The sequence below is a fragment of the Mirounga angustirostris genome, unplaced genomic scaffold (genome assembly GCF_029215605.1).
Source record: "Mirounga angustirostris isolate CCGP_5_RB_7025 unplaced genomic scaffold, mMirAng1.0.hap1 SCAF_17, whole genome shotgun sequence".
In the NCBI taxonomy this organism is placed as follows: domain Eukaryota; kingdom Metazoa; phylum Chordata; class Mammalia; order Carnivora; family Phocidae; genus Mirounga; species Mirounga angustirostris.
In genome coordinates this window covers 11,276,406-11,303,007 of record NW_026991725.1, presented here as the reverse complement: position 1 = coordinate 11,303,007, position 26,602 = coordinate 11,276,406, and the positions used below count along the sequence as shown (strand labels likewise).

Here is a 26,602-nt window from a genome sequence, read left to right as displayed (position 1 = left end):
CTCTTTGCGTTGTCAATGCAGTAAATTACTTCGTAAGAAGGTTCTTTTTGTAGATCAAGAAACACTCTCCCTCATATAATGTCCCAGATAGAACTTTCTTATACCAGAAAAGTTTACATAAATGAGATACAGTAACTTAGATCACTTCCAAAGAGAGGAAAAAGTCTGCTTATAAAGCCTTAGTCTATAATTTTGATGTTGACTTTGACTTACTAATAATTATGTTTATTAAAAATTGTGTTTAAGTCAGAATCAGGAATTTGGGCTTTGTGTTTGTTGGCTCCGAAAGGTTCCTACTGTATCTGGCATCAGAACTCCTAGAAGATACATATAAATACGAATATACATAGATACATATACATATATATACTTTATTTATTGGGAGGTGGGGTAGTCCTTCAGTTAGTTACTTAATTTCTGGGACTTTCCAGCTTTATCGTTATATTCTATATCTGGGAATATATCTGGGAAAACATTGTGATAATTGTGTTTGACATATATATAGTTTGATATTTTAGAGCCTGCCTAGATTTGGATTACCAGTGTTCCAATCTCTAAACCTTAGTTTCTTCCTCTCTCTAAAATGAACATGACCATATCTACTTCATTAGAGTTGTTTTGATAATTAAATAATACAATTAGCACAGCATCTGATTTATGGTAAGTGGTCAGCAAATGCTGACAATTGCTAATATCATCATCATCATCATCATTAAATGAGTTTTTTCAGAGCCTCACACAAGGTCCTATTTTTTACATTGATGTCAGACAAATATTAAAATAATTTTACTAGATCAAAGCTGCATTTGCTAGCTTGATAGAATTTTTTTCATCTCTAAATATGACACATTTGCCTGATTTCAGGAAAAAATGCTGCAAAAAACATTTAAAATGGTGTTTTCAGGGCGCCTGGGTGGCTCAGATGGTTAAGCGTCTGCCTTTGGCTCAGGTCATGATCCTGGGGTCCTGGGATCGAGCCCCACATCGGGCTCCCTGCTAGGCGGGGAGCCTGCTTCTCCCTCTCCCTCTGCCTCTCCCCCTGCTCATGCTCTCTCTCGTTCTCTGTATCTCTGTGTCTCAAATGAATAAATACAATCTTTAAAAAAAAAAGTAAAATAAAATGGTGTTTTCAGGTAGAGAATACTAAATGTATTGCCATGGCAAGGTTAAAAGTGAATGCTTTCACCTTCATACTTACATAAGTCATACTACTTATTTAAAAATATCTTTGGGGTGTCTGGGTAGCTCAGTCGGTTAAGCATCTGACTCTTGATCTCAGCTCAGGTCTTGATCTCAGGGTTTTTTCCAAACGTGTGATGATCTCTTTAAGGCAAATTCTTGCACATGGAATTGCATCTATTGTTTGCCAGTTGCCACTGAAGTTAACAAGTTCAAAGACAAGAATAATTAAAATGTAAATAAATATGTGTTTTTGTATGTGCATAAGAATTTGTTAATTTGTGGGCGCCTGGGTGGCTCAGTTGGTTAAGCGACTGCCTTCGGCTCAGGTCATGAACCTGGAGTCCCGGGATCGAGTCCCGCATCGGGCTCCCTGCTCGGCAGGGAGCCTGCTTCTGCCTCTGACCCTTCCCCCTCTCATGTGCTCTCTCTCTCTCATTCTCTCTGTCTCAAATAAATAAATAAAATCTTTAAAAAAAAAAAAAAAGAATTTGTTAATTTGTAATTTTTCACAAAATCACTTGTTCTCTTGGCAAAGAAGATGCATTTATAAAAACTACTTCATTATCAGTTCAAATTCTGTCAAAGGTATGTTTTTATGTAGCTTGACAACTACCAATACTGAATTATTAATCTTGCCTCAAATCATATTAAACTAAAATCATAAGAAATTATGGTTGGCTTTGTAGCTATTAGTACCTGTCTAAAGGTGGACAGACTTCGTCCAGCAGTCTTAGAGGAGAATACCAGGGAGAGCAGTTTTACTGCTTATCATTTAAGTAGGATTTGAAAAAGCTCCCAAATGGAGCTTCTCAAGTGCCATACTGTAGCATATCAGGATATGCGGAATACTTTTAAGAAAAAGTCCTAACGGTTTGGTTCATAGCATTGTTTTCATTTGGTTCTTTACTGCCCCCTCTTGATATTGAAAAATGCTCTATTGCAGAAGACATTGGTTACTAGGGCAGAGGGAAATAAAATAAAACCTGATCACTTGAGACTGTTAAAGTTTATGTAGGATTTTATGTTTTAAAGTATGTTAATGCTGCTATCCTTTTGGAATACTAAATTGCTAATGTTCTACTCTTAAAACTCTTGGAGCAATATTTTTATAATAAAATGTTTTCCTGTGTCTTTGGGCTGGCAAGCACATTATTGGAGGGGGTTATTGAAAAATCCTGTTTCAACATGAATCTCAATTTTGTTCACCCACTGTAATGGTTTTTATCATAGACAAAAATATATCGAGTCAACTAGTTACAGTAGAACATAGCAAAGTTTTATATGAAAACATTTTTATCCTTACTACTAATATAAGAAATAAAATTTTAAGCAAATTTATAATATTCTTTATATGTGTTAAAAAAACAAGGTATTTTCAAATGATGTCCACTGATAAGGTTTTATGAGAGAAATACACTCATAAATTTCTGAGAATATTATAAATTGCTACACTTTGGCTGGCAAAATGACTTAGGTAGTTAATGATATGGCCTTCTGTACTTTTTGACTTATAACTCCAGTCCTAAGAATTTGTCCCTTAAAGGACATCATTTACATACATGAAGTATGTAAAAGTGAAAAGAATTATAGTGTGAAGGGAATAGAATTATAGATAATATTTAAGATTTTTCCCCTTAATTTCAGTGTTACTCGCTTTTAAAGAAAAGAGGAGAAAATAATCACCAGGAGTTCTAATCTTGGAAGATGGGTTTAGGACCAGGAGCCTGAGAGTATTTAAATCTATGAATCCCTATAATCTAACATAGATAGTGAACCTATTGAACATTTTAGTTTAAAAATAAATCTCAGAAATTTGGTAAAAAATGACAAGTTTTGTTTCTTTTTATAGTGATCACATTATATCTTTTATAACAATAGGTGATCAAGAATAGCAAGACAGAAATCCCAGAGCTGGAGTTATTTCCTCGATATCTTCTTTTTCTAAGACAGCAGCCTGCCACTCGGACACAGCAGTCTAACATCTGGGTGAATATGGGTATGATGAGCCTGAGAATGTTTCCTCAGCATTTACCAAGAGGTAACTTAAGAATGCAGCAAGAATACCATACATCTCTTTCAAAAACAAAAACAACCAAGTTGCTCCAAGTCTGGTGCCACTGCACTAACACATATTCCCATCTACTTTCATACGGAATCGGTAAATCGTCTCTGGGGCTTAGATCTATGGTCATGCGCAAGACTAGATGGGGTAGTGGCAAAGCCTCATCATCAAATGGAGAAGAATTGTTTCCTTTTCTGGTTTGTAAGCATACAAAGAAAAAAGCCATTATAAATTATTTGCTTGTCGTAAGTTAGAATCTGCCAGTTGATGACTGACTGGTCTTTTCAGCTCCACTCAAATTTCTGAAAAGTAATTTCTTTCGCAGTATCATAGTTTTGTTTATTTGTTGGTGTTTTTTGGGACTCTTTTGGCAAAACATGATACATTTCTCATGCTTGGTCCAAGGAGTCTTTATAAGAGACAGATAATATAAAGTGAAGAATATATTTTTGAAAATTAAAATGGCACATTTGCTTTGAAAAACATCAAGCCTATCAAAATGACATATAAGTTCCCATTTTAATGTACTGCATGCAGAAAGTTCCCCTTTGATTTCTCTGTGAGGTTAAATTTTATTGACAGGCAGGACTTGCTCTATGCTTTTGCTTTGCAAATATTTGACATTGTTCTTCAGCAGAAATAATGAGTTATCCATTTACACAAGGTCTTACTTTGTGTAACAATGCCAGAATGTTATTAATATAACTTAGGATGCAAGAACTACCTTTGAACCCAAACCAACCCTGTAAGCACCATTCCTCCTTTGAAATCAAATAGTTTTCTGTCTTCCTTAAAGGTTTTAGTCACATAATATATTGGATATTCTTACACATATTGTTTGGTAAGAATTATAGCAAAGCATTGGCTTCTGCCTAACCAAACTTGGGGAAAATGTCAAAATCGAGGAGCAGTGAAATAGAAGCACTATGAAACATTCTTGATTTAATTTTCCATTGAATAAAAATATTCACCTTGCTTCCATGGCACCCATAGCATATATCTTTCTCAATTCTCTTTGAAAGATAACATGAGAGGCAAGATGTGTTGTGCTTTTAGCAAGTACTCTTTGTAACTCTTGTGCTGATCCTAGATTTTTGCTGCTTCTGTAAATTCCACTAGATTTGTTGGTGCTATTCAAAAACACAGAATTATGTGTAATAAGTGGCTGCCTGCTTAATGAGCTATGCTATAAAAACTGTCTAGAATTCAAATAAATTTATGTGGCTTACGACAACAGAAATTGACTTGGACACTACACTTGCAAATGCTTCTGAATCCTAGAACTGGGTAGTTATGCTCCAAATTTATTCTTAATTTGAAATTTTATTCCTTACTAATTAATTCTGAAATCAATCATTAATCGTTTTGAAGTTTATGAAAATATGCTTTCTTGCTGTAATCTTATAACTAATCCTCTGATGTATAATTGGAAAATTTTGCTCTTTTATTTTCTGTTAAGAATTATCCTTTGCTTGCTATCTGATAGTAAAATATTTGCTAGGCTATGTGTTTAAAAATTGATCATGGGGCGCCTGGGTGGCTCAGTTGGTTAAGCGACGGCCTTCGGCTCAGGTCATGATCCTGGAGTCCCGGGATCGAGTCCCACATCAGGCTCCCTGCTCAGCGGGGAATTTGCTTCTCCCTCTGACCCTCCCCCCTCATGCTTTCTCTCTCTCATTCTCTCTCTCTCTCAAATAAATAAATAAAATCTTTAAAAAAAAAAAATTGATCATGGTTGGGTTTTGTTCTGCCATAACTTATTTTTCATCTTTCTTATTACTCAATGTATTAGGGCTGTTTACTAGACTCTTTTATTACTTCTGAAGTGATGGGTGTACAAACTGTGACACAGTTAACAATGACTTAAACATAGCCTTGTTGACAGATAAGGCTACAGGGTCTTTGTTTCTTATATGGTTTTTCAGCCTATTTTAGGTGAGTGAATTCTTTTTGGAAGCTCTTAAAAAAGCGGATGATGGGGCACCTGGGTGGCTCAGTCATTAAGCATCTGCCTTCGGCTCAGGTCATGATCCCAGGGTCCTGGGATCAAGCCCCACGTCAGAATCCCTGCTTAGTGGGGAGTCTGCATCTCCCTCTCCCACTTCCCCTGCTTGTGCTCCCTCTCTCACTGTGTCTCTCTCTGTCAAATAAAATCTTTAAAAAAATAAATGATTGGGGGGTCTGGGTGGCTCAGTCGTTAAGCGTCTGCCTTCAGCTCAGGTCATGATCCCAGGGTCCTGGGATCAAGCCCCACGTCAGAATCCCTGCTTAGTGGGGAGTCTGCATCTCCCTCTCCCACTCCCCCTGCTTGTGTTCCCTCTCTCGCTGTGTCTTTCTCTGTCAAATAAATAAAATCTTAAAAAAAAAAAAAGCAGATGATACAAGTACTTTTCTCTGCTTTGTTTAGTAGGTGAAGATTCAAAGGCATTTAATAAGAGGAAAAAAGCTAAGTCTCCATTGGATGGGTAGAAAATTACCTGGCATTTATAATTGTACCCTGGATGGATTACATTGATATGCTTTATTTTTGTTTTGGGCTGCTTAGTAAACTATAACCTACTATAGCTAGAGAGGACCATTTTAAGCTACAGCTCTTGCCTGGGTTTTTGGCTGAATAGTTAATAACCAAGGTTTAGTTAATTGTTTTAGCAACCTGTTTTTAACTTCTGTAATCTCTTGTCACTTCATCCCCCTTCTCTTTTGAAGTAGGTGGTTAAACTTGATATATTCTTTCTTCACTTATCTCTCTTTCCCCTTACTACCATTCTTTTTTTTTTTTTTTTTTAAAGATTTTATTTGACAGAGAGAGAGAGACAGCGAGAGAGGGAACACAAGCAGGAGGAGTGGGAGAGTGAGAAGCAGGCTTCCTGCAGAGTAGGGAGCCTAATGTGGGGCTCGATCCCAGGACCCTGGGATCATGACCTGAGCTGAAGGCAGACGCTTAACAACTGAGCCACCCAGGTGCCCCTACCATTCTTTTTGTTTCTTGAGCCCTCTTGGAATTCAAGATCATTTCTGCTGTCATCTTATTTTGCAGGCAGGTCACATGGTTTTCCTGCCTCCTGCCTTTTCAGCGGGGCAATTTTTTTTGTCATGGGAAGGTTCTTGGTTTCATTTTAAACTCTGGCCATTGTAGTGTCTCTGCCTATTTAGAATTTTAAGTAAAAGTTTCTTGTGTAATTGTGCTTCTGTGCCTGGTATTTGGGGCACTTAATTACTGGGAGTGATGGTATTAGTAATTCAAAGACAGTTTATTTTAAGAAAGTGGGTCATGTTAAATAACAAAAATTCAACCAAGTAAATTTTAAAGATCTAATTGGCTTTATTAATTGATTTATGAATCTGGCAACATCCCTTCTAGCAAGTAGAGGGGTGCTCCCAAGAGCTACAGAAAAAAAAAGAAAAAAGGTTTTTAAAGGTAGAGAGGGAGTGGAAAAAAGGAAACTCTTCACAAAGATTCCATTGTTTTAAGCAAGGTCTCCCTCTTAAAGGGAAAAGTAGGGTCTATCAATAAATTTCCTAGTACTGACCAGGAAATTCCCATGTTGACCAGTTAAAGGTTACATTTCTAGGGATTTGAAACTGCAGTTAGGTCAGGTATTAAGTCTTGGTTTACTGACTTAGAGCTTTAACATAAGTGATCCCATTTGGGGCCAGTGGTTTTCTTTTTAACAAATTCAATTTTCTGTGGAATTCTTTTGAATGAGTCCAGTTATCTGTGGAATTCAAATCAAGTCCCATATGATCTTCCCCATTCTTATATTGAATATTGATTTTGCTATTGAGTGTGACCCTGCTGAGGGCAGCCAAGGTACCGTGTCTTTTGTTGATACTTGCCACTCCTCTTGGGATCCAAATATTGCCTGTTACTTGGGCTTCTGGTCTTATTGCTCTTCCTTCCAAAGTTAAGGCTTTGAACTTAAACACAGTTGTTCTTTTATCTTAATTTTAAAGCTTCTTAATTTATAAAATTATTTATCCTATAATTCTCATTTCTCATCATTATTTCCTAAAATAGTCATTGCTGAGTGGGGTGCTTTTTTTTTTACACCTGCCTTTTTCCTTATTATGATTACCATGACCATAGGAAATGTACCTTCTCCGAATGCGCCATTAAAGCGGGTCTTAGCCTATACAGGCTGTTTTAGTCGAATGCAGACCATCAAGGAAATTCATGAATATCTGTCTCAAAGGCTACGCATCAAAGAGGAAGATATGCGCCTGTGGCTCTACAACAGTGAGGTAAGTCATTTCCTGTTGTAAGGTGACTTGTACACATGCTGAAAAAGATCCGAACAGTACAGAAGTATATAGTGAAAATTCTTCATTCTCATCCTCTGACCTCTGTCTTCCATCCTCCTCAGAAGTAGTGCTATTATATTAATTGCTTATATATTCTTCCTACCATATGCAGTATGTTTTCAGAGTATACTCTGAAATTGGATCATAAGTAGTTTTAACCAGTTCTCTATTCCATTGTTCCCTCTTTATATCCTCCTGTGATCACCATTGAGAGGCAGTATAGTATAATAGTTAAGAGCACAGTTCCTGGAGCCACACTGCCAGGGATTAAATCCTGGCCCTGCCACTTGTTTAGTTGTATAACCCAGAGCAAGTCACTTAACTGTCTCAATTTTCTCATGAGTAGGCGGGCAACATAATAGTATCTCCCTTAGAATTAAGTAACTTAGTTTTGTGAGCACAAACAAAAACATGTAATTCTACTGTAGGACTTTGATTTTATATTTTTGGTTCCTGGTAAGTTTCATCTTGATCATAAGCATGTTTACTGAATTTCATACTAGATAGTAAAGAAAATTTCTTTTGTACAAGTGCTTCAGAAAAATCTAAATCTCAATGAATTTTAGTTTGATGTGTGATGAATCTTCCAATCTCCCCAAAATTCTGTTATAATTTTGTTTTAGAGCATAAAGTATTTGTTTATGAAGTTGACATTGTTTTTCTCTCATTTTGCTACCTAAATTATAAATATTTATGAACTATAATATGCAAAATATCTGTCACATGAGTTAGAGAACTACAAGGACATGTTTAATTGTTTTAATTATCATTCATTTTTATTTCCTTTTCTGTTTCAAGTTTAGTAATCAAATTAACAAAAACGTTTTCTTCTCCATACACAGAATTACCTTACTCTTCTGGATGATGAGGATCATAGATTGGAATATTTGAAAATCCAAGATGAGCAGCATCTGGTAATTGAAGGTATAAGATGGAAGCATGCATCTATATTAGATTTTAGGGAAAGAATTTAAAGATTTAATTACTAATAATCTGTTTTATAATTTTTCTGGCTATTATTTGATCATTATATTCTTTATAGTAAAGAAAAACCATTAAGCTCTTATGTAATCCTACATACTATCTAGAGTGCTTTAAAAGAAAAATATGTCTGCTTTCATTGGTTGGCAAGGAATAGAAACATTGGGTAGAAACAAGTGAATTCAGTTATAAATTTATAAAATTTCAACCTGAGTTTTTGAGTTTGAGTAAGAAAACTAACTTTCTGGCATAGTTAGTGGTCGAGGCTTTCATTAGTCATCAAACACTGGTCACTCGCCAACAGAACTTGTATATTCACACATAGATTTACACACTGACATGGACATGTCACTGTAAACTTAAAATGTATCTTTCCCCTTCAGGATTTTTGGAAACATTGCAGACTGCCTTTGTATTAAAATAAATAGATTATAACACCCAGTGCTCTATTCAATACGTGCCCTCTTTAATACCCATCACCAGGCTAACCCATCCTCCCAACCCCTCCCCTCTAGAACCCTCAGTTTCTTTCTCAGAGTCCATAGTCTCTCATGTATTGAATGGAGCACTGGGTGTTATATGCAAACAATGAATCATGGAACACTACATCAAAAACTAATGATGTAATGTATGGTGATTAACATAACATAATAAAATAAAATAAAATTTAAAAAAGAAGTTGAAAAAATAAAATAGATTACTCTAACAGTTGTCATAATTTAAGAAGGAATTGTGATAATTCTAATACATTAAGTTTAAGAGCTTTAATTACTTCTATAGATGTTTGAGTATAATTTTAATTCAGGTTGGTAATTGAGGGAATAGCTTACTAATGAATTCTAATCAAGTAGCTATAAAGTCCCCAATTTAAAGAGTTGGAATGGTTTCAGAATCAATTACTAAAATTAACTCAATTTTTTTTTTCAGTTTCTGATTTAGAAATAAGAAAAAAAAATTTTTTAAACAGAAGCAATTGAGTGGGTGTGATTTGAATGGATAAGAAATTAACACGTTCCTCTCTCTGTCTTTCCAGTTCGCAACAAAGATATGAGTTGGCCTGAGGAAATGTCCTTTATAGCAAACAGTAGTAAAATAGATAGACACAAGGGTAAGTCTCTGGTTAATTATTTCTAAAGAGATTATCTTAAAATTATTCTTTTTTTCTTTCTCAACTATTGAAGTGTTAACAACTTTTGGCTTTCTAGTTCAAAATTGATTAGGACCCCTTTTTTTTTTTTTTTTAAGATTTTTATTTATTTATCTGAGAGAGAGAATGAGATAGAGAGAGAGAGCATGAGAGGGGGGAGGGTCAGAGGGAGAAGCAGACTCCCTGCCGAGCAGGGAGCCCGATGCGGGACTCGATCCCGGGACTCCAGGATCATGACCTGAGCCGAAGGCAGTCGCTTAACCAACTGAGCCACCCAGGCGCCCAGGACCCCTTTTTCTTTTTCCTGGAGTATCAATTTTTTTTTTCTAACCTTGCAATTAAATAATTTATATATTTTTAAAGACATAATACTAGGAGAGAATTGTTTGAATTGTAAAAAACTATCTTAGCAGTTAAAGAGAATCTTTGCTAGTTTTAGATCACAAATGAGCTTGGATTATCATGATTGCCAGTGACTCTCTATGAAAAACCTTCTCTACTTTGGCATTCCAAGACCAGATAAAGAAGTTTTAGCTCCATTTAGCTGATTAAAAAAAATTAAAAAATCGTTGCGTCAAATACAAGTAACTGGTCTGCCTGCGACATCTTACTATAGTTAGGCTTCCTTCTCATAATTGTTTGTTCCAGTTCCCACAGAAAAAGGAGCCACTGGTCTGAGTAACCTGGGAAACACTTGCTTCATGAACTCAAGCATCCAGTGTGTTAGTAACACACAGCCACTGACACAGTATTTTATCTCAGGGAGACATCTTTATGAACTCAACAGGTAATATTTCTTGGTTCATTACCCACTATCACTTAAATCTCTTTCTTCACCCTGGGGGAGAAAAGACTTATTTGCCCTATTTAGTATGAAATAAGGGGCAAGGGATACTTCTCCTGTTTTAAAAAGAAATTTTGATGTGAGAAAATAGATGCTAGACATTTCTGTGCCCATGTGATTGTGATTTATGAGAACCTTTGGCAACAAATTTTCCTCTTGAACTTCTAGGACAAATCCCATTGGTATGAAGGGGCATATGGCCAAATGCTATGGGGATTTAGTACAGGAACTTTGGAGTGGAACTCAGAAGAATGTTGCCCCATTAAAGCTTCGGGTAAGCAGATTAAAATAATACGAAAGTATTAAGTCCTAAGCAGTTGTTTAAAAGTAACTGATTTTTTTCTACACGCTTTTTATGTTTAGCTTTTTAGCTTTAGTTTAACTAATGTGTTTTAGATCTTTCATGAGACATAAACTAGGTGTCAAATATTTTTACTTGCTCAAATATATGTAAAATACTGCTATAGATGTAGTGTCAGGAAATGATCAAAGTCATAGTCTAAATTTGGGATGTCGTTCAGTTTACTAATTTATCAAATATCTGTATACATAGTAAATCTTCCTTTGTTAGTCCTTTACTGTTAGCAATATTCTAACTGCAGGGTATACCTCTGAGCCTAGTAAATGATACTCATACCTTTTTAACATTACTAAGATAATTAGTTCTATCTATAGAATTGGTTTTTTTGTTTTTTTTTTTTTAAGATTTTATTTATTTATTTGACAGAGAGAGAGAGAGAGCGAGAGCAGGAACACAAGCAGGGGGAGTGGGAGAGGGAGAAGCAGGCTTCCCGCTGCGCAGGGAGCCCGATGCGGGGCTCGATCCCAGGACCTTGGGATCATGACCTGAGCCGAAGGCAGATGCTTAACAACTGAGCCACCCAGGCGCCCCTATAGAATTGTTTTTTAAGATTTTATTTATTTATTTGACACATAGAGAGAGGGCCAGAGAGCACAAGCAGGGGGAGTGGCAAGCAGAGGGAGAGGGAGAAGCAGGCTCCCCGCTGAGCAGGGAGCCCAATGTGGGCCTCAATCCCAGGACCCTGGGATTGTGACCCAAGCTGAAGGCAGATGCTTAACCGACTGAGCTATCCAGGTCCCCCACCTATAGAATCTTAAAAAGCAGCAAGAGGGGCACCTGGGTGGCTCAGTCAATTAAGCATCCAACTCTCTCAACTCAGGTCTTGATCTCACGGTGATGGAGTTTAACCCTGACATTGGGCTCTACACTGGGCATGGAGCCTAATTTAAAAATAATTAATTTAATTAAAAATAAAAAGCAGAAAGAATATATATTACTGAAATTCATGGATACAAATTTTATATTATATGTAATAAAGTTAGGATTATTATTTTTAGGATTATTTTTTATCTTTATTTAAAAACAATACAGAAACTTTTTTAGATTAAAAATTAATCATAATAACTAAAACTTCGACTACTTAACCACTTCCAAGCACTATTCTAATTACTTTATATGTATTAACTCATTTAATCTTCTAAGTAATCCTAGAATGTAAAGCAATATTATTATCCTCATTTTATGGCTTAGGAAACTAAGGCTCAGGGCAGTTAAACAGCTTGCCCAAGATTATAAGCTAGTTAGTTAAGTCCTCACAGTTAAACACAAGGCTATTCTGCCTCTAATAATAAACGTTAGGATACAAGACTAGAAGAGTTAACTGCAAAAGAAAACTATAACAGGAACTTTTTCAATGAGAGCAAAGGCTATTTTAATATTTCTGTCCTACCTGTCTTAAATAATATCTGTGTACCTAAAGAACTGCTTATATGATACTGAACTGGGACACAGTATTGGCCAAAATACCTTTTTTTCCTTGTCATTTGAGATTAAGACTAGAAAGATTTTGTGATTATTCAAAATATATTTGCTGAAATCGAGGCAGACTAAATACTGTTTACCTTCTCATAATGCCTCTGAATGAATGATGGGTCATATTCATTCCAAATTTTATGGGGTAGCAAATAATGAGTTTGATTCCTGTTATATTTATAGTGGACCATAGCAAAATATGCTCCCAGGTTTAATGGGTTCCAGCAACAAGACTCCCAAGAACTTCTGGCTTTTCTCTTGGATGGTCTTCATGAGGATCTCAACCGAGTCCATGAGAAGCCATATGTGGAACTGAAGGACAGCGATGGCCGACCAGACTGGGAAGTAGCTGCAGAGGTTTGTCAGTTTTGAATTTCTAATGTAAGCAATAGATCAAATGTTCTGACCACGAATGTGTGTTGCACAGCTTAAATGCTAGCTAAACTATTCTGTGATCAGAATTGTACTGTGGAAGTGAAGGAATTTATATTTCTCTATTTAATTCTTGTTCAGTAACACCAAAACAAAGCATCTTTAATGCAGATTTTAAAATGTTGCCTTTTTACATTGTAAACTGTTGGGAAAGAAAGTAGGAATAATTATTCAGTAGAACTTGGGAGTCCCCATAATTGCTAAAATAATGTGTACAGTGACCAATAGACATGTTTTATCTGCCTTTTAATGGATAAAGAGCTTTAATACTCATCACTGTCACCATGGTAAGAACAAAAAGGATTTTCCATCTGTATTTAATATCATATAGGTTGAACAGAAGAATCACATTCCATTCAAGAACTGGTTTTCTGGGGCATCTGGGTGGCTCAGTCGTTAAGCGTCTGCCTTCAGCTCAGGTCATGATCCCAGGGTCCTGGGATTGAGCCCCGCATCAGGCTCCCTGCTCGGCAGGAAGCCTGCTTCTCCCTCTGCCACTCCCCCTGCTTGTGTTGCCTCTCTCATTGTCTCTCTCTCTCTGGCAAATAAATAAAATCTTAAAAAAAAAAAAAAAAAAAACTGGTTTTCTGTACTATCTCAGTAGGTGGTACCTTTTACATTACATATCTGCATTGTAAATTTACAGGCAGAAAGCTTCCATGTTTTAAATGAAGATTAAGGATTATGTTCTTTTTTTTATTGGGGTATAGTTTACATACAATATTATATTAGTTTCAGAGGATTATATTCTTGACATTTAAACCTAATAGATTTAGCCAATTTATTTGAATTTGTGTAGAAATAATTATCTTTTGAATTTTGGGGAAAAAAAAGTTTTCTAATCTTTTTCCTTGCTAGGCCTGGGACAACCATCTGAGAAGGAATAGATCAATTGTTGTGGATTTGTTCCACGGGCAGCTGAGATCCCAAGTCAGATGCAAGACATGTGGGCATATAAGTGTCCGATTTGACCCTTTCAATTTTTTGTCTTTACCACTACCAATGGACAGTTATATGCACTTAGAAATAACAGGTAGGTCACAAAGTTCCAAAAAATTACTTCAATACATTCTTTTACCTTATCCAGGTAACCCGAATTTGTAAGTATAGTCATTTCTTTATAATGCATTCTCATAAAAATTGGCCAGCATGTTATAATCTAGCAATCTAATTTTAGACATAATTTGAAGTTTGAAAGACCTGGAGTATAGGTCCAAGCCATGTACCCATTGATTCCTCTATTGTTTCAAACATACCAGAAACTCTTTAAAATCTTGCAAAGCCATTCACACTTCTATAGCAGACGAACATCAAAAAATAATGATTTCATTCAATATCATCCCCGAGTACTACCTATTGTAGTTTACAAATAAAATAAAAATTCTAGACTGAGGGGCATCTGGGTGGCTTAGTCGGTTAAGTGTTTGCCTTCAGCTCCGGTCATGATCCCAGGGTCCTGGGATCGAGTCCCACATTGGACTCCCTGCTCAGCGGGGAATCTGCTTCTCTCTCTCCCTCTGCTGTTCCCCCTGCTCGTGTTCTATCCTTCTCTCTCAAATAAATAATAAATAAAATCTTTAAAAAACAAATTCTAGACTGAAATGTTTGCTATTTCCAAGTCACACACACATACACACACACACATAGGAAAGCTTTCAATGAAACCTGCATTTTACTGATAAAAGATGTTTTTTCTTTACTAGTTATTAAGCTGGATGGTACTACCCCTGTACGATATGGACTACGACTGAATATGGATGAAAAGTACACGGGATTAAAAAAACAGCTGAGCGATCTCTGTGGGCTTAAATCAGAACAAATCCTTCTTGCAGAAGTACATGGTTCCAACATAAAGGTAATATTAACTATTCTTTCTAAGAAACCCTTGATTCCATCCTTCAAAGATCACAGTTTTCTCGGGGCGCCTGGATGGCTCAGTCGATTGAGTGGCTGACTCTTGATTTCAGCTCAGGTCATGATCTCGGGGTCCTGGGATCAAGCTGTGCATCCACCTCCATGCTCAGCGGGGAGTCTGCTTCTCCCTCTATTCTTCCCCCCGCTCTCTCTCTCAGATAAATAAAATAAATCTTTTAAATAAAAAAAAATCACAGTTTTATCAATTAATGACTGAAGGAGATATTAATAACAGCAAAAACTGAACAAAAAAATGTCTCAAGTTTCCCATCCCAGAAACTTTAAAAAGGGTTATCTGCCAGCATAAAGAAGTAATAATGATAGTGGCATTTTTAAAGAAGGGAAGTATATAAGTCCAGTGCTATCTATATGGAGTAATCTAGCTGTGTCACTACAGTATAGAATTCCCCCATTGACTACTGCTGCTACACTTTACAGCTCTTCTATATTACCACACTCACTAGAAGTCTTCCTAGGTTAAAATTTTATACATATTTATAAATGTGTGCTTTTACTGTTTCTTTATGAATATATACACCTGGCCTTTCAATACTCTTAAGAAGTTAGAGAGCAAAGACAAATTGACATAAGTCACTTCTTCCTGCATACCAGCTACAAAAATAAGCAATTTAACAAATATATTGCCTAAAGCTAATATTACACCATATGTTAACTAACTAGAATTTAAATAAAAACTTGAAACAAAAAAATAAATATAGGTGGGGTGGGATGGGGTAACTGGGTATTGGGCATTAAGGAGGGCAAGTGATGTAATGAGCACTGGATGAATAACTGAACTGTACATCTGAAACTAATGATACACTAATTGAATTTATTTTATTTTTTTTATTAAAGATCTTATTTATTTGACAGAGACAGCGAGAGAGGGAACACAGGCAGGGGGAGTGAGAGAGGGAGAAGCAGGCTTCCCGCTGAGCAGGGAGCCCGATGCGGTGCTCAATCCCAGGACCCTGGGAACATGACCTGAGCCGAAGGCAGATGCTTAACGACTGAGCCACCCAGGTGCCCCCACTAATTGAATTTAAATAAAATAAGTTCAAAAAAAATTCTAATAAAATAATAAATATGTTACCTACCCTGAATTGAGCTCATACCATTGGCATTATTAATATTTATCTTTGGGTATGAAACTCACCTAATTGATGTTTTTCTCTTGTGTAAAGCAAAGGTAAGAACTCTCTGAGGTTGGGGTTTAGATGCTTGAATGAGGGACAAAACTTAAGGAGCCAGTTATACACAATATACTTCTTTCCTATGGGAAGGGATAACGGTTTTGTCAGTAAGGTTAGTTTTCAGTCAGTTTATCAAGCTTTCATCTTTTAGTTGTTTGAGAAAAATTAGTCATCTTGTTTGTTTTATTGGTGAAAGCATCTAAGACATTAACTTGTATGTATCAGAGAGATGATTTTCCATTTTATCTGAAGCATTTCCCCCTTCTCATCTTACCTCTTTTTCTGTAGAATTTCCCTCAGGACAACCAAAAAGTACGACTTTCAGTAAGTGGATTTTTGTGTGCATTTGAAATCCCCATTCCTGGATCTCCAATTTCAGCTTCTAGTCCAATACAGACAGGTAAGGTAGAACTAGAGCTCCTTCTTGTGATTTTAGCTTTAAATACTGGGTTTATATTTGTTTGGGCTAAGGATATTTGGGCAAAAGAATTTTGGAGCCTGATGGAAACCTTGGTGATCATTTGGCTCAAATTCCTCATTTTTTAGACAAGGAGCCTAAAATTCAGGCAATGTAAGTGACAATGTAGATGCTTAACTAAATCTGCCCCTGGAATTCAGATCTCTTAATTCTTTTTATCTGACACTAACATGGCAACAGGTGGCATAAGAGATATATACTGTCAGAAAACAAAATAATAAACGCAACTAAGAAATACTCTCTTTAGGGTTGGGGTGGGGAATAAAAACAAAAGAAGAATTACTGTTTATCAATATTGCATGTGATTTGATATGGTTATCTGAGTCTTTTTGACCATATAGTATTGTTTGTCTATCATATAACTTTTTGCATCCAATAGAATATCCATTAGTTACATGGAGTGTTGAGCACTGTTGAGACTGAAAAAATTGCGTTTTTAATTTAAATTTAAAAAGTATCTTTCATCATCATTTGTAACAAATATATTAACTTTGGTTGGGGGGTTGTTGCTAATGGGGAAGGCTTTGCAGTTGTGGAGACCTAGGGTATATGGGAAATCTGTGTAAAGTTAAAAAAAAAAGGCAACATGTAGCTAGAGACTACTGTATTCAACTAAACATTTTTAAGAGAATGGAGAAATGAATTTGTAGAGAGGGAAAAGAAAACTGCGTGCAACAATATGGTGCTGATAAAGGTTCTTACAAAAATTTTACTTATACTTTTCAGGAAACTTTCCAGCAATTACTCTGCTTTGTCATTTAGTCTTAAGTGTGAGTTATAGAAGTAAAATCTGAAATTAAAATCTTCTAATCAATCTAGAATTATTATTTGAACTATGATTTCTCCCTGTCCTTTGCTGAAAGAGACTGTACTACAGTGGTCTGAGTCCCCACATTATTTGAGAAAAGAGCAAAGATGAAGGCACCACAAGCTTATGATGCTATACTTATCTTTGAATTTGTAGATTTCTCCTCTTCCCCATCTACAAATGGAATGTTCACTCTATCCACCAATGGGGACTTGCCCCGACCAATATTCATACCCAATGGAATGCCAAACACTGTTGTGCCATGTGGAACTGAGAAAAACTTCACAAATGGAATGGTGAATGGTCATATGCCATCTCTTCCTGACAATTCCTTTACAGGCTACATCATTGCAGTCCACCGAAAAATGGTTAGTTTAATGTTAAGCAAGTTACTTCCGGTCTTGCCAGTGTCATTTGTGAAACATAGCCACTTTCTGTCTTTGAAGCATCTTCATTTTGTTCACTTTCAATATATTATGTATGATAGTGTAAGTGATCAGAGCCGGGATTTGGTATCACACATGCTGGCCTATGTATGAAATGACATTCCTCACTCATATTAAACAGCAACAGGATAGCTGGTACATCTGAATACTACTTTCTTTTATTTTTTATTTTTTTAAAGATTTTATTTATTTATTTGACAGAGCTAGAGAGCACAAGCAGGGGGAACAGTAGAGGGAGAGGGAGAAGCAGGCTCCTCACCAAGCAGGGAGCCTGATGCGGGGCTCGATCCCAGGACCCTGGGATCATGACCTGAGCTGAAGGCAGACGTTTAACCATCTGAGCCACCCAGGCACCCAGAATACTACTTTCTTTTAAAAGTTTGTGTCTCCTATGTTCATGTAGACATGTACATCTTCTCTGCCATTAAGTGTGGATACCTTTGGAGATTGGTTTGGTTGGTTGGAGAGAAACAAGAATGTTCTTGGGTAAAACAAGTTGTCTCATAGGACTGCTATAAAAAAGCACAAATTTGGTGGATTAAAACAGTAGAAATTTATTCTTTCATACATATTTCTAAAGGCTGGAAGTCTAAAATCAAGACATCTGAAATCAACAGGGCTGTGCTCCCTCCAAAGGCTTTAGAGGAGAATCCTTCCTTGCCTCTTCCAGCTTCCATAGGCATTTCTTAGCTGGTAACTCCAGTCTCTGCCTCCTTCTTTGCATGGTCTTCTTCTCCCTTTGCTTTTTACTAATAATTTACTGATAAGAGCACTTGTCATTAGATGTAGGGGCCATGCAGATAATCCAGGATATCTCAACCTCAAGATCCTCTACTTAATTACATCTGCAAAAACGATTTTGCCAAATAAAGTCACATTCACAAGTTCTGGGGGTTAGGATGTGGACATATCTTTCGGGGAGCCACCATTCAATCCACTACAGATATCGTTTGTCATAGTAGGAAAAAAATTAAGTACCTAGAAATAAACTACAACAGATATATAAGGCATCTATATGGAAAACAATAAAATATTGACAAAAATTAAAGAAGACTCAAATATTTGAAGGATTAGACCATGTTCATGGATTAGAAGACCCAATATTTCAAAGATATCAGTTCTCCACAAACTGATCTACAGATTCAATGCACAATCCTGATGAAAATGCTTACTCTGGGGCGCCTGGGTGGCTCAGTTGGTTAAGCAACTGCCTTCGCCTCAGGTCATGATCCTGGAGTCCCGGGATCGAGTCCCGCATCGGGCTCCCTGCTCGGCAGGGAGTCTGCTTCTCCCTCTGACCCTCCTCCCTCTTATGCTCTCTGTCTCTCATTCTCTCTCTCTCAAATAAATAAATAAAATCTTTTAAAAAAAAAAAAGAAAGAAAGAAAATGCTTACTCTGTGTGTGGATGATTGTGTATGTATAACTTGATAAGCTGATTCTAAAATGGAAGTACAGGGGTGCCTGGTTGGCTCAGTCGGTAGAGCACGCAACTCTTGTTCTTGGGGTCTTGAGTTTAAGCCCCATGTTGGGTGTAGAGCTTACTTAAAAAGTAAAAAAAAAAAAGTGGAAGTACAAAGCACCAAAATAACCAAGACGCTGTTGAAGAAGAACAAAACACGAGGAATTGAGCTACCAGATATTACAATTTTATAACACTACAGTACTTAAGACATTGTGATGTTGGTGTGAAAAAAGACAAGTAGACCAGTGGATTAGAATAGAGGGCCCAGAAACAGGTTCATAAATGCATGAACACTTGATTTATGACAAAGATGGCATTGCAGATCAGTGAGAGAAAGACCATTTTCTCAGTAAATGGTGCTGAGATAATTGGATAGCCATATGAAACTTGGCATCTCCCTCTCTCATCACACAGTGTTCAATTCCAGGTGGACTATAGAATAAATGTGAAAGCAAAACAATAAAACAACCCCCAGAAGATGATAAAGGTGAATAACATTCGTGACCTTGACGTAGGGAAAGACTGCTTAAATTGGACACAAAAAGCACTAACCATAAAGGAAAAGATTAATAAATTGGATATCATTAAAATTAAGAACTTTAGTTCCATCAAAAGACACCATTAAGGGGCACCTGGGTGGCTCAGTCAGTTAAGCGGCTGCCTTCGGCTCAGGTCATGATTCCAGGGTCCTGGGATCGAGCCCCATGTTGGGCTCCCTGCTCAGCGGGGAGTCTGCTTCTCCCTCTGCCTCTGCCTCTCCCCCTGCTTGTGCTCGCTCTCTAAAATAAAGAAATAAAAAAAATCTTTTTTTTTTTTTTTAAAGATTTATCTATTTATTTGAGAGAGCGAGAATGAGAGAGAGTACATGAGAGGAGGGAGGGTCAGAGGGAGAAGCAGGCTCCTCACTGAGCAGGGAGCCCGATGCGGGACTCGATCCCGGGACTCCAGGATCATGACCTGAGCTGAAGGCAGTTGCCCAACCAACTGAGCCACCCAGGCTCCCAGAAATAAAAAAAATCTTAAAAGAAAAAAAAAAAGACACCATTAAGAGAGTAGAAAGGCAAGCCTTGGAATAGAAGATGTTTGCAACATCTATAACCGCCAAAGGGTTCAATCCAGAAAATACAGAGGACTCATGTAAATCATTAAGAAAAAAACGTAAAAAATGGTTGATACTTAAACAGGCACTTCACAGAAAAGATATCCAAATAGCCAGTAACCATATGAAAAAGTGATCAGCCACACTACTAACCAGGGAAATGCAAATTAAAGTCACATTGCCATATCACTGCACACTCACCAGAAGAGCTAAGATTAAACAGATTGACAGTGTTGATAAGGATATTTGAGCAACAGGGATTCTCATACACTGTTAATAAGAGTATAAATTAATATAGCTCGTTTAGAAAATAGTTATCTAGTTAAAGATAATTATCCTTTTTAAGCACCTAAAAAGAGACCTATGTGTACCAGGAGTGTAGAAGAATATTTGTTCAGATAACAGCATTATCTATAACCCAAAGCTGAAAACCAAAAAATGAAAACATTAAATGCCCATTAGTTGGGGCACCTAGGTGTCTCAGTTGGATAAGCGTTGGACTCTTGATTTCAGGTCAGGTCATGATCTCAGGGTCGTGAGATTGAGCCCCGCATCAGGCTCCGTGCTCAGTGGAGAGTCTGCTTGAGATTCTTCCCTCTTCTGCCCCTCACCCCACTCGCCCTTGCTCGGTCTTGCTTTCTCTCTAAAATAAATAAATCTTTAAAAAAATAAATGTCCATTAATAGAAGGGACAACAAGTTGAGACATATTCATAGAATATTATACAGCAATGAAAATGAATGGACTTAGAGTTATATTCAACATAAATGAACTCAAACATAATATTGTGGGAAAGAAGCCAGACACAAAAATATAAGTTTTATTATTTTTTTTAGAAACTTTAAAGTTTTTAGAAACTTTAGAAACAGGGAAAATGAAATTGTTTTTTATGCACAGTCTACAAAATTATACAAAGCAAGGAAGTAACTACCATAAAATTCAGAAAAACTGTTAACTTTCTTTTTAATTTTTATTTACTTATTTGTTTATTTAGAGAAAGTACATGAGCAGGGCAGGGGGGGATAGAGGGAGAAGGAGAAAGAATCCCAAGCAGGCTCCACACCCAGCACGGAGCCCAACATGGGGCTCGATCTCTCGACCCTGTGACCATTACCTGAGCCAAAATCAAGAGTCAGACACTTAACCAACTGAGCCACGGAGGTGCCCCAAAACTGTAAACTTTAGAAGGAAGGAAGAATTTGTGATTGGGAGGAAGCATAGGGAGGCTTTTGGAGTGCTGGCTGTATTCTGTCTTGACCTTTGTTTTCTGATAATTCTTTAAAATGTACTTTTCTCCCCCTTTGAGTTAATAACTCTTGACTTAAAGTGAGTTTCTGATCATATGGATAACATTCTGTGGACCATGTTCTAGACAGGATTGTATGAATAGACAGAGAATTAAGGGATCCATTTGTGACTTGGAATTGTCTTTAAGCACGGCTCCAACTGGTCCCATCAGCTAAAATAATTGATCCATGCATTTCTCTGTCTTTTTTTACCAAGTGTTATCACATCATAAATTAAGAACTCTGATGTACTTTTTTTTGTTCTTGGAAAACAGCTCTCTTCAGTTATCATGTATATGTTATATATTTGCATGGTAAGTGCTGAAGCATTATGTACAGGTTTTCATAATTATTGGACCATAAAGCCACATTGTCAGCTCTTAATTTTCACCTTTTAACTAGTTCCCTGTTTCCAGTTTCCTTCATGATCTAGGCAGCTGCTTTGGGAATGCCTAAATTTGATTTTACCATCTGTCTGTCTCAAGTCAGGTTCCTTTTCCCATCATTTCTGTGAAAGGCAACATTATTCTTCCATGCTAAAGCTAAAGGTTGGGAATGTTCTTAGATTTTTCCCCATTTTTATCTAAAACCCTATATTCAGTATATCACTATGCCCTTTAATTTCTTCTTTCAGAGTACTTGAAGTACTTGAATTTACCATTTCTTCATTTTCCCTGCCACCTTCTTGGTATCATGGTTGAGTTACTTTGAAAGTAGTTTTTTTTCCTTCCTATTTCCTTCTACAAGGTAGAAAAAGAATAGGACTAAGGCAAGGCAACGTAAGCAGTGTTCAGAAAATAAAGAGAGAAATAGAAAAACGGTATTGACATGACAACTAAAGGGCAAGTCAATTTAAAAGAAAAAAAGTGGTTTACATGGGCTAGAGAAGTCAGAGTGAAAACCACAGTTTCACAGTGTAACCTAGTAAAGAAATTGAGCAAGTTCTTTGCACAGTCAGGTCAAGTGAGTTTTTTCAGCTGAGAGGAAAAGTTGTTAGGAGAGAGCAAAGGGAGAATTTCTGGTTTAGGAAGTGGGAGTATTATCCCTATGGAACTGAGCAGACTGTCCCCACGGTACTGGGAGAAGTTACCTTCAAGAGGATGAAAATTTTGTGTGGGTTTAGAAAATAGATACACTGAGGAGAGTAGAGGAAAGAGATCATTGCTTAGATCTCACTTAGTCTCATTTATTTAGTAAAATAAGTCATCTGCTTAGAGTTGGAGTGGAAGAATAGTAGAAGATTAAGTAGAGAAAAACTAATCTACGTTTTTAGATTTTTTTTTTTTACGTTTTTAGATTTTTAAAAAACAGTTCTGAATTTAAAATAGTTCTGAATTCTATACACATTTCTGTGAGGTTTTTTTTTTTTAGATTTTATTTATTTGAGAGAGAGCTCACAAGCAGGGGGGAGGGACAGAGGGAGATGGAGAAGCAGGATCCCTGCTGAGCAGGGAGCCTTATGTGGGGTTCTATCCCAGGACCCTGGGATCATGACCTGAGCCAAAGGCAGATGCTCAACTGACTGAGCCATCTAGGCACCCCAATTTCTCTGAGTCTTGTAAGAACATCAACACATGAAATGGGGTCTTAGAATCATGTATTTAACTAAGCTTAAATAAATAACGGCAAGGGGTGCCTGGCTGGCTCAGTTAGTGGAGCGTGTGACTCTTGATCTCGGGGTTGTAAGTTTGAGCCCCACGTTGGATGTAGAGATTACGTAAAAATAAAATCTTTTAGGGGCACCTGGGTTGCTCAGTTGATTAAGTGGCTGCCTTTGGCTCAGGTCATGATCCCAGAGTCCTGAGATTGAGTCCTGCATCGGGCTCCCTGCTCAGCGGGGAGCTTTCTTCTCCCTCTCCTTCTGCCTGCCGCTGTGCATGTTTGTGTGCTCTCTCGCTCTCTGTCAAATAAATAAATAAAATCTTTTAAAAAATAAAATAAAATCTTTTTAAAATTTTTAATTAAAAAATGAATAATGGCAAGATAAAATGCTTGAGAATCTGAAGTAAGTCTTTTCACCTAGAAACCAGATAACCCTTAGTGAGTTTTTAAGTTGTTGATTTAGCTTCTCTAACTACTACACAGAGACCAAACTTAAAGAATTAAATGTCCCAAGCGCTTGGCAGCTTTTTTGAGTAATCCTGAACTCCAGCCAACCTTTCTATTACATTAAACTTTTGTTTTATTTTTTTTTTTTTTTTAAGATTTTATTTATTTGACAGAGCACAAGCGGGGGGAGTGGCAGGCAGAGGCAGAGGGGAGAAGCAGGCTCCCCGCAGAGCAGGGGGAGCCCGATGTGGGACTTGATCCCAGGACCCCGGGATCATGACCTGAGCCGAAGGCAGTCGCTTAACCAAGTGAGCCACCCAGGCACCCCTAAACTTTTGTTTTATTAAGCAGCCATTTCCAAGCTACTTCTGTGCAGTATCTCTATATTAAGGAATATCATAAAAATCTCCTTAACATACAAAAATCAAATATTTTTAAAGTGTACCTTATTTTTATTCTATCATGTAATTAAAAAACAAAAAAGACTAACGTCACTCAGCTACTTTTAGGAAGATGCATAAGTGTTTACAGCATTAAATGACTGGGTTTTGTACCTTTCCAAAAGTTCGAGAATTATGCTCTAACAGCAGCTATCAGCGCCTTATTAGAAAATCGCATTTTGAGGGAGTTTTGGTTTACTGGCATACTTTCCAGAGAAAGGATTTTAATTGCTTTTAAAAGCCTTGAGCTATGAAACTATTACTAGTTTTTACATATGATTCAGTGTGTGTGAGAAATATTTATCAGAGAAAACTAGTTTGAAAATATTAAATGCTGAAAACCTGTGTTTGATAGACAGCAGCTCTGAAGCTGGCAATACCTCAACCTTTCAGTGACTCCACTTTAAATAATCATTCTCTTCATATGAGTGGAAGATGGTTCTATCAATAAATGGAGGTGTGGTAGTGACTAATTTGAAAATGTTAACTATGTCTGTTATTGGCCGTCTTAGAAGAATGAAAGGGAGGAATCAAAGGCCTGTCTTTTCAGTCCTCTCGTCTCTTGTTTGTATATACAGATGAGGACAGAACTGTATTTCCTTTCATCTCAGAAGAATCGCCCCAGCCTCTTTGGAATGCCACTGATTGTTCCATGTACTGTGCATACCCGGAAGAAGGACTTGTATGATGCGGTTTGGATTCAAGTGTCTCGATTAGCCAGCCCACTCCCACCTCAGGAAGCCAGTAACCATGCTCAGGATTGGTGAGTTTAGGGGATCAGCCTAGACCTGTGGTTTCCAAACTCAAGAAGAAGAAGAATTTCTATGAATTTTGTGTGATACATAGGATACATTCCATGTTAGGTTAATCACTTGTTTAAGAACCATCCAGGGGCGCCTGGGTGGCTCAGTCGTTAAGCGTCTGCCTTCGGCTAGGGTCATGATCCCAGAGTCCTGGGATCGAGCCCCACATCAGGCTCCCTGCTCTACAGGAGGCCTGCTTCTCCCTCTCCCACTCCCCCTGCTTGTGTTCCCTCTCTCGCTGTGTCTCTCTCTGTCAAATAAATAAAATCTTTAGGGAAAAAAAAAAAAAAGAACCATCCAGAGAGGATATAATTCAACCATTTGGTTTCATCTTTTGAGTAGGAGAGACTGACTATACAGCCTCCTTTTATCACCTAGACATTCTAGTGTCTAATAAGCCTTTCATTCTCTAATCTCTTACCTAAAATCCCTCCTGCTAATGCTTTAAATCCTTCAGGTAATATCCTTGACTTGTTATTGCAAAACTAGAGAGTATGAATTCACCAGGAAATTTGTATCCTCTCAACCCTCTGAAATTCAGGATGGGAACAATAGTGTGCATTTCTATACATGAACTCTAAAAAATTCCCATGCCATAACAAATGATTCAGTTGGATTATTTCCATACCATGTCAGTTTAACACAGAATAATTTCATAAGTCTAGGTAAAGAAAATAAATGTCTTCTGTTTTCTTTCCATTCCTCCTACCAGTGTTCTGTTGGATTAGTAAATGTGTTTATTTCTAATAATTGTTAGGATCATGATGCCTTATTTATATCTGAACTGAATTGCAGTTTATTATCTTGTTGTCGTGGTGCAAGTGAGAGTTCAGCTTCTATGTTAACTGAATAGAAGTTTTCTTTGCTGGTAGGTTATGTTATGGGTTTTTTTGATGCCAACGATAAGGCTTGAGGATAAATCTTAAAGGAAAACTGCAAGTAATAGATAAGCAATTTAGTTGAGGAATGTTGTGTTTAGTAAAAATGACAGTAAGGCAGGATTAAATTTGAAGGAAAGTCAGACTGAATTGAAGGACTTCCAAATGAGGACTTTTCCCAGGGCTTGCTAATGAATTGGTTATGGAGTATGAGGGAAAGAGGAATCCAAGCTTGGTTTTCAGCCTGAGCAATTGTTTATGAATGGTGTTAACATTTAATGAAATGAGAAAAACTGAGGAAGGAGTAGGTTTGGGCAAGAGATGACAGAAATCAAGTTAAATTCAAGATGTAGGTTATATTTTCAAGTGGGAAATAGACTGAAGCGTCCTTTGCTGGAGATAGAAACATAGGTGTCATCAGCAAATAGTTGGTATTTAAAGCTCTGAGACTAGATGATATCATTTAGAGAATAAGAGTTAGATAGAGAAGATACCCACAGTCTAATTCCTGATCCATTCCAACGTTTAGAGGTTGAAAAATGACAACAAGAGAGATTGAGAAGGAGCAGCCAGTGGGAACTGACCACTGGACTTGATAAAATGACAGTCTTTGTGACCTTTGCAAAAGCTGTTTTAGTGGAGTGGTGTAGATGAAGGCATGGAGGTTAGAGAAAGTGCTTCTACAGGCAATAAAAAAAATAATAAAAGTTGATCTTTTAGGAATAACACACTGAAATATTTATGAATGAAAATGGTAAAATGCCTCCAATTTCCTTCAAAATAATTAGTGGGTCACAATAGCCAAGAGGCTAATAACCCAAATGTTCATCAACAGACAAATGGATAAACAATATGTGGTATATCCATACAATGGAGGATTCATTAACCATAAAAAGGAATGAAGTTCCAATACCCACTATAACATAGATGAACCTCAAAAACATTATACTAAGTGAAATA

At 37.0% G+C, this 26,602-nt stretch overlaps 1 protein-coding gene across 3 annotated transcripts in view; it reads left to right on the top strand.

The window, feature by feature from the left end:
* USP32 (ubiquitin specific peptidase 32) overlaps nucleotides 1-26,602 on the top strand; it is a 220,331-nt gene that overhangs the window by 178,488 nt on the left and 15,241 nt on the right. For 2 of the 3 annotated variants that reach the window (XM_064582870.1, XM_064582872.1), the window contains 12 exons: nucleotides 3,061-3,220; nucleotides 7,332-7,486; nucleotides 8,389-8,470; nucleotides 9,561-9,635; nucleotides 10,323-10,461; nucleotides 10,687-10,792; nucleotides 12,536-12,709; nucleotides 13,643-13,817; nucleotides 14,488-14,639; nucleotides 16,180-16,291; nucleotides 17,334-17,545; nucleotides 24,540-24,724. In XM_064582870.1, the coding sequence (XP_064438940.1) occupies nucleotides 3,061-3,220; nucleotides 7,332-7,486; nucleotides 8,389-8,470; nucleotides 9,561-9,635; nucleotides 10,323-10,461; nucleotides 10,687-10,792; nucleotides 12,536-12,709; nucleotides 13,643-13,817; nucleotides 14,488-14,639; nucleotides 16,180-16,291; nucleotides 17,334-17,545; nucleotides 24,540-24,724 (1,727 nt within the window). The remainder of the gene's footprint in view (nucleotides 1-3,060; nucleotides 3,221-7,331; nucleotides 7,487-8,388; nucleotides 8,471-9,560; nucleotides 9,636-10,322; nucleotides 10,462-10,686; nucleotides 10,793-12,535; nucleotides 12,710-13,642; nucleotides 13,818-14,487; nucleotides 14,640-16,179; nucleotides 16,292-17,333; nucleotides 17,546-24,539; nucleotides 24,725-26,602) is intronic. The other variant, XM_064582871.1, reaches the window with a different exon arrangement.